This window comes from Dromiciops gliroides, chromosome 2 (genome assembly GCF_019393635.1).
Source record: "Dromiciops gliroides isolate mDroGli1 chromosome 2, mDroGli1.pri, whole genome shotgun sequence".
Lineage (NCBI taxonomy): Eukaryota > Metazoa > Chordata > Mammalia > Microbiotheria > Microbiotheriidae > Dromiciops > Dromiciops gliroides.
Window position 1 is genome coordinate 408,489,813 of NC_057862.1, and position 20,888 is coordinate 408,510,700.

General features: G+C 40.3%; 1 protein-coding gene across 1 annotated transcript in view; it reads left to right on the top strand.

Moving 5' to 3' along the window:
• Positions 1-17,276, top strand: part of ABCC11 (ATP binding cassette subfamily C member 11) — a 69,221-nt gene extending 51,945 nt beyond the window's left edge. The window contains exons 21-29 of the mRNA XM_043986256.1: positions 4,016-4,153; positions 4,850-5,036; positions 9,316-9,405; positions 9,982-10,171; positions 11,018-11,177; positions 11,612-11,690; positions 11,909-12,022; positions 16,444-16,608; positions 16,914-17,276. Coding sequence (XP_043842191.1) covers positions 4,016-4,153; positions 4,850-5,036; positions 9,316-9,405; positions 9,982-10,171; positions 11,018-11,177; positions 11,612-11,690; positions 11,909-12,022; positions 16,444-16,608; positions 16,914-17,000 — 1,210 coding nt within the window. The 3' untranslated portion in view covers positions 17,001-17,276. The remainder of the gene's footprint in view (positions 1-4,015; positions 4,154-4,849; positions 5,037-9,315; positions 9,406-9,981; positions 10,172-11,017; positions 11,178-11,611; positions 11,691-11,908; positions 12,023-16,443; positions 16,609-16,913) is intronic.
• Positions 17,277-20,888: the final 3,612 nt, after the last annotated feature.

The window sequence follows — 20,888 nt, forward strand, 5'->3', positions numbered from 1 at the left end:
TAAGTCAATATGAAGCCTGGAGGGATCTGTTTCTATTTGAGTTTGACACCACTGCTCTAAAGGTCCATGGAAATAGTATTACTTCTACTTTTAGGGTCAAAGAAGATCTAATAGAGAAGCCAAGTCTGGATGGAGGGTTAGGATATCAAAAGGAAGAGGCAGCTAGGTGGTGCAGTGGATGAAGTACCAGCCCTAGATTCAGGAGGACCTGAGTTCCAGTTTGGCTTCAGACACTTGACACTTACTAGCTGTGTGACACTGGGAAAGTCATTTAACCCTCATTGCCCCTCAAAAAAAGGATATCAAAAGGAAGAGATGATAGGGGAGAGAGTACTCTAGGTATATGGAATGGTACAAATGGAAGCAAGGAAATTATCCCAGGATATGTTTTTGGAAGAAAGCTCCTGCTATTTACTCCAAAAAAGAACAACCTTCCCATCTATTGTATGGCATCATCTTTGCTTTATAACAGAAATTCACAAAGCTCCTTCATCCCCTGGTCTTTTTTTTTTGTTCCATACCTCCAATCCTAACCATGAGAGAGTAGATCCACCTAGTAAAACTAGGGTTTGGGAATCTACCTTCAAATACTAAGCCCCACTAAAGGTATCATTGCTTTTGAGGGAATCAGGGGTCCAATATCTAATGAACTCACATCTTTTATCATTACCTGTATTTGTATCATATTGCTCTAGTCATTAAATCAATAAAAATTGTGTTTAGTGCCTGTGTACAAAATACTATGCTAGGTGAAAAGGGACGTTTAAGGTTTAGATAAGATACATATTTTTCTTTCATAGAGCTTAGGGCATGTATGTTGAAAAAAACAAACATATAGCTATAATACATGATATTACTTGTTAAATGCATTAGAGAGTTGCAGAATAAATTGCTATGTGAGGTCTGAGAGGGAAGGTTATTGCAAACATGGGAGTTAAGAGAAGGCCACATGGAAGAGGTAACTGAGTGAGGCTTTAAAGGATGAGTAAGAATTCAACAGGTGAAGAGAAAAGAATATTCCAGGAATAAAGATTAGTGTGATCAGAGTCACAGGGAAGAGAGTACAGGGTGTGTAAGGGATGTTGGGAGGAGCAGAGAGTTGTCCAGTTTTAGCATAAAACATGTAAAAGATATGAGAGGAGGCTGGAAAGATACTTACCCTGGATTGTGTTAGGCCTTGAGTAACAGATAAAGGACACTGAATTTTATCTGGGAGGAGTCAGGGAGTCTGAAATTTTTTGAACAGTAGAGTGAGATGACCAGATACATGTGTCAGAAATATTATTCCAACTGTACTGGATGTACTGGAGAGGGGAATGCATAGAGGCAGGAAGACCTATCAGAAAGTTATTAGAGTGGTAATTCTTGTGGATGTTAATGAAGGCTTGTACTAAGGTGGTAACAGTGGGAAGAGAGGAGATGGATGTCAAGATATGGCAGATTGGATATGAGCGGGGAGGGAGACAACAAAGGCAAAAGAAACCCCAAGTTTGCAAACATGGTAGACAAAATGGACGGGGTGCTACAAACAGAAAAGTGAAGGCAAGGGGAAGAATGGATTGGACAGGGTGAGCATGTCTTGTGATGGTACTTCATTGGACATGTGGGAAGAGTGGGAGCCAGACCATTAAGGGCAGTGGGCTCAGGTTAGTGGTGAAGGAGGAGTATTTGTGTCCTGCCTTCTAGTCTAGGGACTTGCTGAGCCATATGCTTTCTTGTCTTTGCCTTATAGCAGCTTACCCAGAGCCAGGATCCTGTTTCCCCAGTGTAGCTCCAACCCTTAATATTATTATTTCATTACATTTTGAATCAGCATGTTGGCTTTAAGGCAAAAAGTTGAGCTCTTATGAGAATTTATGTGAAGTGGTGGGGAAAATACCGGGCAGAGACTCAGAGGACTGTGATTCTAGACCTGGTTCTACCCTTTTCTATCCGAACAAACTTGGGCAAATCATTTCATTCCTCTGGGCTTCAGTTTCCTCTCCTGTAAAATCAATATCCTCCTCCCTGGTCAATCCCCACTATTGATTTCCCTACACTGTCCTTATGGCTGCTGAATATCACTAGAAAAAAAACCATAATCAAAGTGACGTTTGTTGCACAATGTTATGTGGGCCCTCACTACTTCTTGAAAGCTCATTTAATCTACCCTTACTGGTTCATCTCATGCTCAACAGCATCTATTCTGAACCTTTCCTTTTCTTCTTTCAATCTTAATTCCTCCTCCACCTCCCACCCTTACAGCAGATGAGCTAACCTCCTACTTCAATGAAAAGATTAGGGCCATCTGTCATAAATTTCCTCAGCCCCACTTCTTCATTCCTTCAATGAAGGATCACTAACATTAGCATCACCCACTCTCTCTTCTTCCCCTCTGGTCATAAAAGAAGAAGTATCCCACTAGGTTAACTCTCTTACTTGTACCCTTGATGCCATTCTTTTCTACCCATGCTAGGACCTTGCTTCCACTGTCATCCTCTTCTCATTCATTTTCAATTTCCCTCTTCAGTGTTCCCTTCCTATCTGCTTACAAATAAGTCCTGGTCTCTCTAATCCTTAAAAACATTGCCCTTCTACCTCACCCACCTACCAGCCCTTCAGTCTCCTCCCCTTCATTGCTAAATTTATTGTAAAAAGTTGTTTAAACCCATTGCTTCCACTTCACTATGTATCCCCCCCCCACCTCACCTCTTTCTTTAGTTCTTGCAAATTGGGCTTCCACCCTCACTATTCTATAGAAACTTCTCTTTCTGGGGTCACCAGCAATCTCCTAATTATGAAATCAAATGATTTTTCTTTTGGTATTCATTCTCCGTTCTCTCTCCGAGTCTTTTGACACTGTTGACCACTTCTTCCTACTGATACTCATTCCTTCCTTGGCTTCAGAGATGTCACTCTTTCCTGCTCCTGCTTCTCTAAGTGCTCTTGCCTTGTCTCATCTTCTCTGATTCTTTGATGTGGATGCTCCTCAGGGCTCTATTCTCAGCTCTTCTTCCTTTATGCTTTTGTTTTTGGCAATTTCATTCACTTCTGTCATTTTAGCTAGCACTTTTATGCAGATGAGTTATAAATCCATTTTTATTCTCTGAGTTCCAGATTCATGTCTCCCATTGGAAGACCTACCTTTAACTCTTATCTCCCATTGTCTTTCATATGTATAGATTTGTCCATCTCATGTTTCTGCTCAATGCATTTTGGTGCCATCTTACTTTATTCCACCTTAGTACAAACTTCATAGCATCTAGAGCCAGAAGGGGCTTCTGAGGTCATCTAAACACCTTCTTTTATAGAGGAGAAAGCTGGTAGAGGTAGAGATCCTTGCCCAAAGTCATATAGGAAATATGTAGCAGAGCTGGACTTCAAACTCAGGACCTCTAATTCCAAATACATAGCCCCTTTCCACTACACCATCTTGCCTCTCAATCCCCTTGCCTGACACTGAAGGCCCACCATAAGCAACATCAATAAAAAGAATCTATCTGCCTTCTATCACATTAATTCCCTCCATACTGGGTTATTTTCTGCTTCCTACACACCCCCTCTCCTTCCCTTGTCTCTGTGTCTTTCTTTCAACTGTTCCCTTATGCCTAGAATACTGTCTCTTCTCTTTACCTTTTGAATCTCTACCGATCAATTAAAGTCCAACTTAAATTCCTCGCCATGCAGCTTTCCTTGATTGCTTGCTGACTTTTCTGTGCCTCTCATAATAATGTGAATTAGCAGTGATTGTGTTCTAACCCCCTGCTTCGCTCTGAACTTCGGGAGGGCAGGGACTATGTCTTATCTAAACTATGTATCTTTTCTAGTACTACATCACAATGATTTACATATAACAGGTGCTCAATAAATACTGTTTGAATGAATGAGGGGCTTAGACTGAGATGAATGCTAATGGACCTACTGTCCCTACAATGCTATGATTCCTTGATACCAACCAAACCAGCCAGGGCCATGTTTTGCCTGGGAACATCATAAGGTATAGGAAAATATGTAACTCATATCTCTTATTCTTCAGGGCTTTCAAGAAGACTATCAATGTGATCAAGAGGCTAGAGAACTATAGCAGATCTCCATTCTTCTCTCACGTGCTTACCTCTCTGCAAGGCCTGAGCTCTATACATGTCTATGGGAGAACCAACGACTACATCCAGGAGTAAGTCCTTATAGACTTGTTCCTGGGCCCGAGAAGTGAAGGTAGGGAGAGAATGGTAGAGACAGGCATAGCCTTTCCCCCATAACTATTATTGGAGAGAATGTCAGTCTCAGGACAACTCGGGCCCAAGTCCCACCTATGAACATGTTAGCTGTGTGACTTTAGACAAGTGACTTAACCTCTTTGTGCCTCCCCACCCCCAGCACACTGTTTGAGATGTATCTCTACCAGGAAGCCTTCCTAGATAGCCATCCATCCTTTAGGCATCCAGATATTGACTTCATACTCATGTATACAATAAGCATTTTATGATCTGGCAGTCAAACAACCAAATATTCTGGTTAGGAAGGTCTTGAAGTCAGACTGAGATCTCAGGTTCAGAGTTTTAAATCTATAAAGGGCTTCAGAGGTCATCTGGTCCAACACTCATTTTACAAATAAGGAACTAACATCCAGGAATATTAAGTGACTTACTATAGGCCACACAGGTAATAAGCATCAAGAACAGAATTTGTATCTGTCACTTGGCTACAGAGTCAGTGCTCTGGTTTGGCAGACAGGCTGGGGGAAGGCTTGATGTATTCACAACCCCAGAGGTAGGAGTGGTTGAGCTGTGAGGTGGTATTGTGGAAAATCATTAGAAATGGATTTGACTTGCATGATTATCACTCCCACAACACCTTTTTCTCATTCTAGGTTCAGAAGGCTCACAGATAACCACTGTAACTATGTATTGCTGTTTGTATCTGCAACACGTTGGATCTCTTTGAGACTGGAGCTCCTAACCAACCTGATGACCCTAGCAGTGGCCTTGTTTGTGGTTCTGAGTCCTTCTTCTGTAACCTATTCCTATAAAGCCTTGGTCATGAGCTACGTCTTGCAGGTGAGCTGGGTGGTACATTGTTTTCCTTGGCTCTGTGCCTGGTATATATGGCTGGGATAGAGACTCATTATGAACTTGAACTTAGCTTGTTCCACAGCACTGGTTGACACCTTCCTGGTTTAAGGGGCTTGTTATGTGTTGGAAGAGAGAGGGGTCCTGTGCAAAGAGTCAAAGGCAGAAAGTACCTGCTGAAATAGTGTGGACACAATCAAGTCAAGATCACTAAATGGGAAGTATAATTTTATAGACCTGAAGGGCCAGGGGTATAAGGCAGCATTTAAAACAGAAGCAGGAACAAAAATCTTCAGTCAGTCATTTTTTTCAGCCACGCCCAACATTTTGTGACCTTTTTGGGGGTTTTCTTGGCAAAGATAATGGAGTGGTTTGTAATTTCCTTCTCCAGATCATTTTACAGATGAGGAAATTGAGGTAAGCAGGATTAAAGTGACTTGTCCAGGGTCAAAGAGCTAGTAAGAGTTTGAGGCCAGATTTGAACTCAAGAAGACGAGCCTTCCTGACTCAAGGCCAAGCCCTCTATCCACTGCTGCCTGGGACAAAAATCACAAATCACAGTGATATCTGGGATAGGGATGGCAAAGAAGATTCTGGGGGGGGGGGAGTCCCATGATCAAGTGGCTGTTGCCAAGGGAGGCAACAAAGCTTCAAATTTGAGAAAGTCTCTGTATTTGCTACAATCATTTGTTCTATAGGCATGCATGTATCAATATACTTGCCTTAAACAGCTGACACTAGCTCTACCTCTAAACTCTGCCCAAGTGGAGGGCTCCTGGCTCAGATACTTTCATTATTCTTTTTATTTATTTATTTTTAATTTATTATTATTATTATTATTATTATTGAGGCAATTGGGGTTAAGTGACTTGTCCATGGTCACACAGCTAGTAAGTGTTAAGTGTCTGAGGCTGGATTTGAACCTGGTACTCCTAACTCCAGGGCCAGTGCTCTATCCACTGTGCCACCTAGCTGCCCCTCCTTTCATTATTCTTGATGGCAATGGCTTACTCTAAGTGGTGGTGGACAGGCAGGTGGTGAAGGGATGGGGTCTATATTCCCATGACATTTCTTAGCCAATTGACTCTGATGATTAAAATGATAGGGATCTAACGCTCCTCATTATTTGTACACTGATAAATAACAAAGGGACTAGTAATCATCCATCTGAAATGTCATAGCCTTGATGTTGTGGCTGTGGATTCTGTCTCCTGCTGGTTCAGCCGAATTTCAACATTTTCGTTTTCTAAACAGGGAAATTGTACTGTGACTATATAAAAGACAGCCAGTCTGGAGAAAAAGAAGCACCCCAAGTTGTTTCGCAGAACTGTCAAATCTCAGCATTACTAAGGACCTCAGTGGCTATCTAGTTCAACCCACTTCTGAAGCAGTCTCCTCTTCTGAATTCCCAATCTACTTTGCCTCTATTCAAAAAGCTCCTCCTACTCAAGTCTTATCCAAGCTAAACAAAGCCAGCTCCTTCAAATAGTACTCCTAGGGCAGGATTCATAGGTTTTACTGTCCTTGTGGTACCTTCCCTATACCTCCCTTGTATGCTCCAAAGCTTATTAATGTACGTTCTAAAATGTGACAACCCTGTGGTGCAGTGGATAAAGCACCAGCCCTGGATTCAGGAGGACCTGAGTTCAAATCCAGCCTCAGACACTTAACACTTACCAGCTGTGTGACTCTGGGCAAGTCACTTAACCCCAATTGCCTCACTAAAAAACAAAAACAAAAAAATAAAATGTGACACCCCTGACCAAGGTGGACTCTATTTAGTAAAAGATTATACTGATATTTGGGGCTGCCATATCACACAGTTAAACCCCACTGATCTTGCCATCTAACTAGACCCCCCCGCCCCAGACTTTTTTAAAATGAATTGCTGTATAGCCATACTTCTCCATATGAAGTTGGAGTTTTGAGTCCAAGTATAGGATTTTATATTCTTCACTTTAAAATTCTATCTTTTTAGATTAGAGGGCTCATTGGATCATAGATTTAGAGCTAGAAAGGACCTCAGTTTCTATGTCGTCCAATCCCTTTGTTTTACAAATGAGAAACTCAATCCAAGAGAGGTTAAGTGACTTGTCTAAAGTCCTAGATATTGTCAGCTAGGATTTTAATCCACTTTGTTGTTGTTTTTTGGTATGTCAGAACTTGATGTTTGGCTCAGTGTTCTATCCTACTAACTCGGCTATGTTAGTTATGTCTCCAAACTTTGTGTCATTTATAAATGTCATAAACACAACATCACTGATAAAAATGTTAAATAGCAAAGAGTTAAGATCAGTAGAGACCTCTTTCCAAGCTTATATCAAACCCATTAATGACCTGTCTTTGGGTTCAACCATTCAACCATTCCCAAATCGTTGGCTAGTCCACATCTCTCTACTTTGCCTGCAAGGAGAGCTCTGCTAAATTTGCTAATGCTTTGCTAAAACTTATTTAAACTATATCTATAGCATTTTCCTTATCCATCAAACAACATTTATTTATTAAGCTATTACTACATGCTGGGTGCTAGGGAGAGAAAGACAAAAATGAAAAGCAGTCCCTGTCCTTGAGGTGCTTACAGTCTAATGGAAAAGACAAGTGCATATATAACTATATATACCATAAATATTGAAAGAATAAATACAAACATATACAAAGTAGTTAAATACACGGTGTTTTTGGAAGGAGAGCAATGGCAGTTGAGGGCATCAGGGAATGCTTCCTGCAGAAAGTGGTACTTGAACTGCACCTTAAAGGAAGAGAAGGACTCTGAGACACAAGTAAGGAGGGTAAGGCATTCCAGTCATATGGCAAGGCCAGTGAAAAAGTGCAGATATAGGAGCTGTAGTGTTAAGCATGGAGAAGAAAGAGATGGAGCTGGGCTTTAAAAGGTAGATAAGATTGGTGTAGCTCTGTTTGCCTTAATCCACTGGAGAAGGAAATGGCAAACCAATCCAGTATCTTTGCCAAGAAAACCTCATGGACAGTCCTGGTGTGCTATGGTCCAGGGGGTCACAAAGAGTTGGCCACAACTGAACAACACCCTTCTCTGCAATCGATAGGCTGAGCAAACTGCCTAGAGTTACATCTAACAATATTTTCCCATGTGCACTGAACATGACCAATAAGGGCGTGGTTCAAACTCAGGAGCAGAGGATTCCCATAGAAGAGATAAGCAAGGCTCTCAGCTGTAAGGATGAATACTCTTCCCCCTCTTCAAGAAATAGGCGTCCCAGTTAGGAGTCTGTTGAGTGCTCTGCTTTGTTCCAAGAACTACAGAGCTGCCTCTGCCCTTGAGAAGGTAATTCATTAACTGTTCCCTGAGGTATGAGGAGCTTTTCCCCTAGTTGGCTTGGAGTCTATTTTCTCTGAGATCTATTTTACTCTTAGAGGTAAAAGAACTCAGTGTCCTCATGTGCTCATGTTCTATCCTGTGCCATGCTCCCAGGCCTGCACAGAATAGGCACCACACAGATGCAACATGCGCACTCATATACAGACACTATAGAGACCTACACTCACATACTCCATACACACGAGCACACAAGTAAACATACATTGTACATATTCATACCTACACATGGACACACCTTCAGGATGCATACATTCATAAGCACACACATGCCTGTCTACATGGTGCCCATATAGAACCTCTTCCCATAAACCTTGAGTTGTTCCCTATATTATCTGACCAGAGCTCCCTGCTATTCCAGAACAGTTTCCATGATCCTTAGCCTTCCACTCATTCTGGAGGAGGCTGTCAAACCTTCTTCCTCTCCCAATCTTATCTACCTTTTAAAGCCCAGCTCCATCTCTGCCATGAAGTCTTCTATTCCCCTTTAATCTGGAGACCTTACTTTTTTTTTTTTTTTGGCGGGGCAACAAGGGTTAAATGACTTGCCCAGAGTCACACAGTAAGCGTCAAGGGTCTGATGCCAGATTTGAACTCTGGTCTTCCTGAATCCAGTGCTTTATCCACTGTACCACCTAGCTGCCTGGGACCTTAATTTTTTAAAAAATGAAAAGAACATTTGAATCTCAATTCTACTTTTTGCTATCTATGCAACCTTGGGCAAGTCAGCATCATCTTGAGGTCACATTTTTCTAATATGTAAGATAAAGGAATTGGAATAGATGACTTCTTATCCCCTTCCATCTCTGAAGTCCCATGATTCTCCCTTAGGAATGTGGAGTATTAGGGTATCTCATCTCTACCTGTGCTAAGAAGGACTTATATTTACAGTATGGCATTTCTTCTTGATTCCAGTTGGCTGCAAATTTTCAGGCTTGTGCCAGGTTGGGTTCAGAAACTGAGGCCAGGTTTACTTCTGCAGAGAGGATACTCCAGTATATGAAGGTAGGATGATTCAATTTAGAGAATTACTATATGATCTTTTTAAAAAGTCAGTCAGTCAACTAGCATTTATTTGTAAAAGGAAGTAAAAGAAGTCTTTGGCACTATCTCTCCTTGCTCCCACCTTTCTCATCCTAGCATAATGCTCCCAGCATCCCAGGGTCTCCTAGAGTTCTACAGAGGTTCATTTGGTCTCCTTTTTGTGTCCCCCACCACCATCATCCAAACTAACCCATTCTGAATGCTATTCTTTTAGGACCTCACTAACTGCCTGGACATTGTTGGTATTAATGGCTTAAAATCCAATAAATCTATTGTAATAGGCTACTGTGTTATTGTTTCAGGTAATTATCACAACTTCAGTCAGTCAAAATGCATATATCTCCAGCAGGCCATAATGAGTAATTTTTAATTGTGGCAATTTCTGGCTGTTAGGGGAAATGTTGGGGGGAGGGGTGCAGAGGAATCTTGTAGCACCTCCTAAATCACAGCTTTTAACAATTGGCTATGGGCTACCACCCCTGGGATAGGGAGAAGGGGTTTGTAACAATTGCTTTCTTTTTCTTTTAAAAAATAAAGCTATCTGTTCCTGAGTCCCCTTTACACATCAGTGGGGTAAGCTGCCCCCCAGGTTGGCCACAGCAAGGGCAAATCACCTTCAAGGATTATCAGATGAAATACAGAAACAATACACCAATAGTTCTCAATGATATCAACCTGACCTTTCACAGCCAAGAAGTGGTGGGCATCGTGGGAAGAACGGGCTCTGGTGAGGAATCCCCCAGCTACCCCTTTGCCCACGTCCTTTGTGAATCCACAAATAGTCAAGGGGTAAAAGTCAGCATCTGCTAGACCCTCCTTTGTTTTTTCTTCTTACTTTCTCCTTATTCCAAAGAAGTATAGAACATGAGAGATGAAAGGGACTTGAGAGATCCTTTTGTCCACCCTCCTCCTTTTTCTTTTTTTTGAGGGGCAATGAGGGTTAAGTGACTTGCCCAGGGTCACACAGCTAGTAAGTGTCAAGTGTCTGAGGTCGAATTTGAACTCAGGTCCTCCTGAATCCAGGGCTGGTACTTTATCCACTGCGCCACCTAGTTTCCCCCCCCCCCCCCCGCCGCCTTTTGAAGAAGAGGAGAATTAGGGTCAGAAAGGTGATATTGCTTGACCAAGGTCACATGGCTTGTGAGTAGCAAAGCCAGGACCAGAATCCAGGTCTTTTCCCTCTCAGTGCAGTGTTTTCTGCATTATAGGGCATGCTGCTTTTGTTTCTTGACTAATTACTTGTTACCTGCTACACTGTCAATGCTATAAGGGCAGGGACCATGCCGTATTTAAATTTTGATTCTCAACCCATGTTTACAACAATATCATACACCCAGTAGGGGGTTAATAGTTTTTTTTTTTTAACTGAATGAAATATTTGTTGAATCAAAACTCTGGGCTAGTACAGATCTAATGAAATAACCAGTCCTTGCTCTCCAGTGCCCACAAATAAAGTGGGTCCCTGTGGAGTTGGCTATCTGGGTCACTGTGTGGGCTTGGGTTTCCAATAAGGGCCATCGAAGGGCTTCAGCATGAAGGGGTAACAGGATTATTTTACTCCTCACTCCTGTAGGAAAGTCCTCTTTGGCAGTGGCTTTATTCAGGCTGGTGGAGCCCGCTGCTGGCAGTATCTTTATTGACAACATTGACATCTGTAGTCTTGGCCTAGAGGATCTGCGCTCCAAGTTGTCAGTCATCCCTCAAGATCCTGTTTTGCTGTCGGGCACTATAAGGCAAGAGCTACCTCATGCTGACCAAAGCCTAGAATATCAGAGTTGGAATCTGGTTCAATTCAGCAAGCATTTATTTAACACCTACTAGAACCAAGCACTGTGCTGGGTGCTGGAGACATCAAAGCAAAAAGGGCAGGCCTTAGAGGACACCACCACAGAAGCATCTAGTACAGCCTCCATCCCTCCATTCTACAGAGGAGGAAATTTAATTCCAGAAAAGGGGAAGTCAGGAATAGCACTCAGGTTTCCCAGTCCAGTTCTGTTTCCACTACATTACGTGGATGGACTTCCCTTAGGAGAATGTTTACAGCATTGCATATGGCAAATGAACAAGTAAACCACATTTGAGATAAGTGATACAACATGTGCTGCCAGGCTTTCCTTAACATGCTTCATTGATATCGTTGAAAAAGTATCTCCTTGTTGTACGGCAGGTTCAACTTAGACCCCTTTGAAAATTTCACTGATGAGCAAATCTGGCAAGCTTTGGAAAGAACATGCTTGACTAAGACAGTGAGTAACTACAAACACCAAAATCTTTTTTTTGAATACTTAAGAGGGGTTGTTATGGTCTGCCTTACACTGCCTTTCTGGAAAATGATTTTAGGATGAGCCAAACTATGTCCAGATGGCAGTGAATGGATAAATAAAGGCTAGATGAAGCAGAGTCTGTGGCTGCCCCTTTTTCTAGGAGTGGCTCTCAGAGTAACACTTGTATCTTTGTGTGGCAGATCTCAAAACTCCCAGAAAAACTGCTAGCTGAAGTTGTGGAAAATGGTGGAAACTTCTCTGTTGGCGAAAGGCAGCTTCTTTGCATAGCTAGAGCCATCCTGCGCAATTCCAAGGTAAGAAAGGAGCCAAGAAGGACCCCTGAGGTCATCTACTCCAGCCCCCTTAATTTTACAGTTAAGAAAACTAAGACCCAGAAAGGTTAAGTGGCAAACCTGGATTCAAACCTAGACTCTTTTACTACAAATCTAGCATTCTTTGGATCAGAGACTCCAAAAGGCCTTTAGAAAGTGGAGCTAGTTTGATGAAATAGCAGTAAGTATGGCCAGGCTCTGACCCACACATCCAAACAGATTTAGAAAATGCATCAGACTGAGAACTAATTAGAAAATAAAAAGCAAAACAAAAATAGTTTTTATAAATGAACTGAGAGCACTAGAAGAAAAAATTGGGAAGACAAATAAGAGATATAAAGAAATAATTGGAAAGGGAATTAACAGCTTGGCACAAGATATATAAAACCTTACCCAATTAACAAACTCCCTGAAAACAGGAATGGATTAAATAAAAGATAATGACTCCATGAAAAAAATGGAAGAAAATGTGAGATATCTTATAGTATAAATAATCAAGGAAGGTGAAATAATTTAAGCATCACTGGTCTGCCTGAAAGCCACAACTCAAACAAACAAAAAAAGAATAGACATCATATTTCAAGAAACCACAAAAGAGAATTGCCCAGATCTTTTAGTACAAGAAGGCAAAGTAGAACCAGAATCTACTAGCCATCTCCTTAAATAAACCCCCAAATGAAAACTCCTAGGGACAAAAGAGCCAAAATCTAGAGCTTCTAGGTCAAAGAAAATATTTTGTAAGCAGCCAGAAAGAAAGAATTTAAATGCCAAGGAGCCACAAGAAGGATCATACATGATTTAGCTGTCACCACTATCAAGGATCAGAGAATTTGAAATATGATAATCCACTAGAAAATAATAAAATGCTTTTATGATTAAAAAAGAAAAAAGAAATATGATAATCCTGAAGGCAAAGAATATGATCTTACAGTCAAGAATAACCTACCCAGCAAGATAATATAATCCTATCAGGGAAAAAACATGATACTCTAATCAAGTAGAAAACTTCCAAGCATTTCTGATGAAAAAACCAGTTGCCACATAGAAACTTTGAAATGCAAACACAGGAGTCAAGAAAAACATTTTAAAAAAGATAATATGAGTGAATAATCATAAGGGACTAAACAAGGATAAACAGTTTACATTATAATGTGGGGAGATGATACATGTGTCTCCTCAGAAGGAATCTAATTTGATAGAGGATCTGGGAGTGGTTGTGTTAGGTTGTTATTGTCTTAAAAGAAAAATGGAAAGGAAAGGGAAAGAGCAATACATAAGGGAGAGAAAAATGGGGAAATTATCTCACATAATTGGGGTGTGCAAATAGAACTTTATACAAACAAGGAGGAAGGGGTGAGGAGAGCATGCAACAATTGAAACTCACTGTCACCTAAACTGGAAGAAAGGAAGAATGCATGTGCACAATTGGGTACAGGAAGACATTTCACTCAACAGGAAAATAAATAAGAAGGAAAGGTGAGGACAAAAGGAAGGGAATAAAAAGGAAGGTAGATAGATTAAGGGAGGAATCAGTCCTCAGCAAAACAAACTCTAACTAAGGATGTACAAAGATGTTCTAGCAACTCTTTTTGTGGAAACTGAAGGGATGCACATTAATCAAACAATGGTGGAACAAACTATGAAATATAAATGTGATGGAATACTATTGTGCTGTAAGAAATAATAAAATGGGATGATTTCAGAGAAACTTGGGAAGACTTGGTGAACTGATTTAGAGTACAGTGTACAGAAACAGAACAATTTTTACTATAACAATACAAACAACTTTGAAAGACTTGGGAACTCTGATCAATGCAATGACTAATTATGATTCCAGAGGACTGATGAAACAGGCTACTGACCTCCATAGAGAGGGGATGGATTCAGAGTACAGATTAAGACATTGGCCGGGGGGGGGGGGAACTTTTTCAATGTGGTAATTGTTTTGCTTGACTATACATGTTTGAAAGGGGGATTTTGTTTTTCTTTCTTTATTATTGGGGGAGGAGGGAAAGAGAAGGCTGACTCTCATTAGTTTTTTGTTTTTTTTTTAGTGAGGCAATTGGGGTTAAGTGACTTGCCCAGGGTCACAAAGCTAATAAGTGTCAAGTGTCTGAGGCCGGATTTGAACTCAGGTCCTCCTGACTCCAGGGCTGGTGTTTTATCCACTGTGTCACCTAGCTGCCCCTAACTTACAGTTTTAAGATAGTTTTGTGGGGGCACTGATGTTAAGTGACCTGACGATGGCAATATAACTCATATATGTCAGAAATAGGGCTTGAAAGCAGGTCATGCTAACTCCAAGACAAGTCTTCCATTCACTATACTGCCTTTCAATAATTTCTTATAATAATATAATTTGCTATTATAATAATCCTTTGAATTTTCCATAATATTATATATTTTCTTCAAAACTCTTATACTTTTCATATTTGGTCTTTACTAACATGGGAGGTAGAGATTATAACATCATTTCACAAGTAAGGAAGCTGAGGCATATTTTCCCCAAAATTCCATTTGTGGTTCAGGTCAGAATCTGGACCTATGTTTTTGTATTTTTAATACAGTGCACATTTCACTTTACACTTGTGTTTACTTCTCACCTTTACTACATGGTACTAAGTAGGATTCTGTTAGTTTTTTCCAGCACCTCACCCCATCCTGTGGTTGTGGCTCCTCAGAGCATGAAGTAACTTAAACAATTGATGATGTAAGCATTTGACACAGCCTTATTCATTGAAAGCAACCAAGGGTCGATCAGTGTACACTATGAACCAAAAGTCAAATTGTTGAACTTTGTTGTTGGTCCTTCATTCTTATCTATCTATCTATCTATCTATCTATCTATCTATCTATCTATCTATCTATCTATCTATCTATCTATCTATCTATTTATTTATTTTGAGGGGCAATGAGGGTTAAGTGACTTGCCCAGGGTCACACAGCTAGTAAGTAGTATCTGAGGCCGGATTTGAACTCAGGTCCTCCTGAATCCAGGGCCAGTGTTTTATCTATTGCACCACCTCGCTGCTCCTGGTCCTTCATTCTTAAAGAGGACCATGACATCAGGGTGGGGGGTGGGGCAAGGATGTCATGACTTGCACTGAATTGGATCTCAGTAAGAGAGGGCTGTGCAAGGTCACCAAGCTCACTCTGTTCTCCAGAGACATATGGGTACAGTGGCAAGATTTGTATCAGGATGACTAGAGGTGACCCTGAGTGTTTTTGAGGCAATTGAGGTTAAATGACTTGCCCAGGGGTCACACAGCTAGTAAATGTCTGAGGTGAGATTTGAACTCAGGTCCTCTTGACTCCAGGGCCTGCGCTCTACTCAAGCATGGTAGGAACTGTCTCCTCCCCATGAACCCATACATACACCTTTTTCTTATAGTCTATGACCCTGTTTTCCTCATAATGATACAGAACCTCTATTCTGAGCATGGATAATTCACCTTTAGCATATGGATTTGCCTTTGTGTTAAAGGTGCAAAATGGTATGTGAACTCTGAGGGAGAAAGGTCATTGTTGATTGGCAGTATAAGGGAAAATTTAAAAGGAACAACATTTAGGTTGGCTTCAAAGTTGGGTAGATCAACAGGCCAAGAGGAGAAGGGAGTACATTCTATTCATAGGATACTATTAGCAAAAGCATGGAAGTGGAAAATATAGGGAGTATTCAGAGGACAAAAAGTGTTCAAATTGGGCTGGATTATAAAGTACATGGAGGAGGGTAATACGAAATAAGGTTGGAAATGTAGAGTGGTGCCAGATTTTGTCATCTTCAAATGCCAGGTGGATGACTTTGAACTTATCAGGCAATGAGGAGCTAATGAAGATTTTTAGAGCAAGACATTAATATGATAATTTATTTGTATAGTGATAGTCTGAGTTTTTCCTTTTATATAATTTTAGATAAATAAAAAGAAGGAAGTTGCTTTTGGGACATTTTAAATCATGGGGGCTTTGGTTTTTGATTATGTATAGTTAGCTCTAGGTGGTGTGGCAATGGGCCCGTCTTTAGAAGACCTGAGTTCAAATTTAGCTTCAGATGCTAGTTGTGTGACCCTGGACATGTCACTTAACTTTTTTATAGCACCTACCACCTAGGGTTGTTAGTGAGGATCAAAGCATTTGGGGGGGGCAGGGCAATGAGGGTTAAGTGACTTGTCCAGGGTCACACAGCTAGTAAGTATCAAGTGTCTGAAGATGGATTTGAACTCAGGTCCTCTTGAATCCAGGGCCAGTGCTTTATCCACTCCGCCACCTAGCTGCCCCTGGATCAAAGCATTCTGAAAGTACTTAACATAGTGCCTGGCACATAATAGGCCCTTAATAAATACTTTATTCTCTCTGCCTTCCCTAGGTCTGGTTTCTAACTATATCTTTTACTTCTCCATTACCAGATCATATTAATAGATGAAGCTACTGCCTCCATTGATGTGGACACTGATGCTCTGATCCAGCACACAATTCGAGAAGCATTCCATGGTTGTACAGTGCTGATCATTGCACATCGGATCACAACTGTCCTGGACTGTGACCGCATCCTAGTCATGGACAATGGAAGGGTACAAAGAACTTCCCGGGACCAAGAATAGAGGGCAGGACTCATACTAGGGCAAAAGGGCTTCTCTTTCCCTTTCAGGACAAGCCATGGCTGCTCTCCCAGCTACTCAATCCTTCAGAATATTAGCATTAGTGGGAACCTTTAAAATTAGCCCCCAATTAAAGATGGGGAAACTGAGGCATTTAAAAGGGAACATTGAGGTAACATATTAGTTAGTGGCAGGGCCACGTCTTTAACCAATGTTTCCTGACCACTAATCTAGCGTTCTTCCCCACGCACTGTTTTTTTCACCTTCCTATTTTCCAGGTGTTGGAGTATGACAAACCTGAAGTCTTACAACAAAGACCTGATTCAGCATTTTCAGCTTTACTGGCAGCAGCACAAAAAGCATAAAGTTAGAGTAGTGGTGTAAGGGAGAACTCCACTTGGATCTGGATGTCAGAGATGGGACCAACTCAACCACTGGGATCTGAAGCTTTGAAGCCCCCAAACCACATAGAGATTTTGCTATAAGTACTTTAATGAACTCAGTTTATCCAGAGATCCACACCATGTCTGTATCTGAAGATCTCCTTAGTGCAGAATGAACACATTTCTTTTTTCATTTTAAAAAATTCTGTACTTAACAAACACTAAATAAATTAGCATTTCCATATATGATATGGAAAAGGAAAGGATTGTACATTAAACTATGAATCTCTATTATGTAGAGCTTGCTTTTCTTTTTAAGGATACAATAAATTCAATATGTAACTTTCAAGTTGCCTGCCAATCTGTAATTCCTTCTGGCCTTCTTTCTTTTCTTGTCTCAGTGTGTGTGTGTGTGTGTGTGTGTGTGTGTGTGTGTGTGTGTGGTGGGGGAGGGGGAAGAGAGGGAAATCCCATCACTTGTTTACTTTTCCCTTCCAACTCTCCCGTCCCTCCCAAAGGTTGAAAGAAAAAGAAAAAAAAACCTGTAACAAATTAACACAGTTAATAATATTTCATATTGTTCATGTCTAAAAATGAATATCTCATTTTGCAACTTGAGTCCAGCACAACTGTGTCAGGATCGGGGTGTATAGTATGTTTCATTATCAGTTCTCTGCAATTGTGGTTAGCCATTGCCTAAGAGACGCTTTGGTCATATCCTCAAAATGTTGGTATGTTGTTTCATTGTTTAATTATCTTTAACCCACAAATTCTGTAGAATTGAGTTATTTAGTCCCTATTTTTTAATCCTTTCTTCAGTAGCCTTTTATTAAGGCTGTTAAGTGTATTTTATTTTAATGTGTTCAGTAAAGTATGTTTTATATCTCTACTTTTATGCATTTACTTGAGAAGTTTACATATGCCATAGTACACAAACATTTTTTGTAAAAGCACCATAAATACTGAAAATAGGTATGCTCCTTTTTGGTTCCATTCAAGAATCACCAGAAAGTGATCATATCTAACATTTCTAAAATAAAATTCACGTCCTTAAGTCTCTTTCTTGCTTATTCCTTGGTTAGATTTATTTAGGACTGAAGTTCCCCAACTCTTATAATTTCTTTCAGCTACAACTTGATTTTTACTCTAGGTATTTTGATGCTATACCATTCAGTATATTTATGTGAAGTATTTATATTGATTTATTGTCTATAAGAATAAGTTCCTTATTTACCTCTTAATCAAGACTTTTTTTCTGATCCCTCATCTGAGATTGTGATTAATACCTCTACTTTTTTTTTAGTTCAGCTGAAGCATAATAATTTTCCCCCCAGCCCTTATTTTAATTCTTTATATTTCAAGTATGAATCTTTAAGTTTCAGGTGTGTTGCATACATACACACATATAAAAAGAGAGAGGAAGGGAAAGAGAGAGAGAGAAAGACAGAGAAAGAGGGAGAGACAGGAGGAAGAGGAGGAGGAGGGAGGGAGAGGGAGAGGGAGAGAGGAGAGAGAGAGAGAGGGAGAGGGAGAGGGAGAGGGAGAGGGAGAGGGAGAGGGAGAGGGAGAGGGAGAGGGAGAGGGAGAGGGAGAGGGAGAGGTATTTTGTTTTCTAATAGATGTAGAAAGATCCAAGTACAAATCCAGGCTCAACTTACTAGTTGTGTCACCCTGGGCAAACCAGTTAAACTGTTTGCCTAATTGTAAAATGGAAATAACAATAGCACCTATTGCACAGGATTGTTGTGAGGATCAAATGAGATAATATTTGTAAAAAAAAACCAACCCAACAACACTTAGCATAGTAACTGACACATAGTAGGTTTCCCTTCCCTTCTTCTTCTCTTCCCTTCATACTTTCTGCAATCCTTTTCCCTTTTATGGGTGAGTTCACACAATTCACATTCACAGTTATGAGCATTAATTGTGTATTTCCTTCTTTCTTATTTTCTTATGGTTTTTCCTCTCTTTTCCTCTCAATCCTCTCCTCACAAAGAAGAGGTTGGTGAGAGAGGTATATGCTCAGCACTAGGGATTTATGCCTTCTGCTTTTGCTCCCCTGCTCTTCTGTTCTCCTCATCCATATCTAAAATCACAAGTTCATGCTCTTTCTTTCCTTAATGTTAAATCCTTCTTCATGGTCCACCCTGTACAATTAGGGTTTGTTTTGCTTCTGGCAAATACCCTGAGTCTATCACCTTGTTCTTACCATTCCTTCTCCAAATTCTGTCATGTTTCTTTGTAAGTTGAATGCATTTCTACATTAAAGTCTCTGTGTGTATGTGGTTCAGATGAAGGTGAGGTTCAAGTGATGTCTACTTTTTCCACTTCTTCCTCCTTGCCTATATAGTTTTCTACTTGAACACTCCAATTATACAAATTAATGAGTTTTCCCCTCAATTTCTTCCCTCTTTTCCCTAGTATATTCTTTTCTCCTTTCATTTACTTTTTTCTAAGTTAATAAAAACATTAACAAAACCTAGTCTCTGTCTTATATAACTCTTTCTATGACCTCTGATGAGTTTTGAACATTTTCCCCTTGTAGAATATAAATTTCATCTGCTTATAATGTCTCCCATTTGTTCAAATAAATTTACCTATCTCTTGGCTACTGAATTTGAATTTCATAGTTTCTAATCAGCTTTAGTCTTTCCCTTAGGAATATGTGGAGTTGTCTATTTCAAAGATACTCTGCTTCACACACACCCCCCACCATAGGACAATGCTGTTTTGTTGGATGTTACTCTTCATTGTAATATTAAATTTTGGAATATTGTTTTCTTAGCTCGATTCTCCATTATGGTGGTAGCTGCCAAATCTTGTGAGATCCTTACAGACTACTTGGTACTTAATTTTTTTCTTTCTGATAGCTCATAGTATTTTTTTTTTCTTTGACATGGAAGCTCTCAAGTTGTGTTTTTTTGTTTTGTTTTGTTTTGGAGTTTCTCTCAAGAGGTGACCAGTGAATTCTGTTTTCATGTTGTTCTATGGTATAAATAGGTCTATGCAGTTTTCATAGTTTATGGAAATAAGATGATATCCACGCTCTGTTTTTGTTTTTTTTTAGGTTATGGCTTTCAGATAGTTCAGTGATTCTTCAGTGTTTTCCCCCCTCCTTGATCTGTTTTTTAGGCCAGTTATTTTTGACACGAGATGCCTTACATTTTCTTCTTTTTTTAGTCTTTTAAATTAAATTTTGTTTATTTTTTCTCATGGAGTAGTTTACTTCTGTTTGGTCTATTTTAATTTTCAGTGACTCAATGACTTGGATATAATTTTGTACCTCTTCTGTTGTTCAGTCATTTTAGTTGTGTCTAACTCTTCTTGACCCCATTTGGGGTTTTCTTGGCAAAGTCACTGGAGTGGTGTGCCATTTCCTTCTCCAGCTTATTTTACAGATGAGGAAACTGAGGTACACAGGGTTAAGTGACTTGTCTAGGGTTATACAGCTAGTAAGTGTGTGAGGCCAGATTTGAACTCAGGAAGATTTGTCATCCTGACTCCAGGCCTGGCACTCTGTCCACTATGCCACCTAGCTGCTGTTAATTCTTTTTCCATGTCTTTCCTCTGGATCTTTCATTTTTCTACACCCAGTGCTAGCAAAAGATCCTCTGTAATCTCTTCCTGATCAGTTGTCCAACTTCCTTATCATCTCTGTGCTGCTATTGCTGCTCTCACAGTGACCTTCACGGCTCACCACTGATGCTCTTCCCTCACTTCAGGCCTGTGCAACCTTGTGTTGCAGACCTCCTAAGTTGTCTTAGGCTGGAAAAATGTCTCCCTCTGACCTTTTGTAGCTCTGCTGTTCCAAAATTTAATTTGAGGTATTATTTTAAAGTTGTTGGGAGAGTTCTATTGGGTCCTTACTCT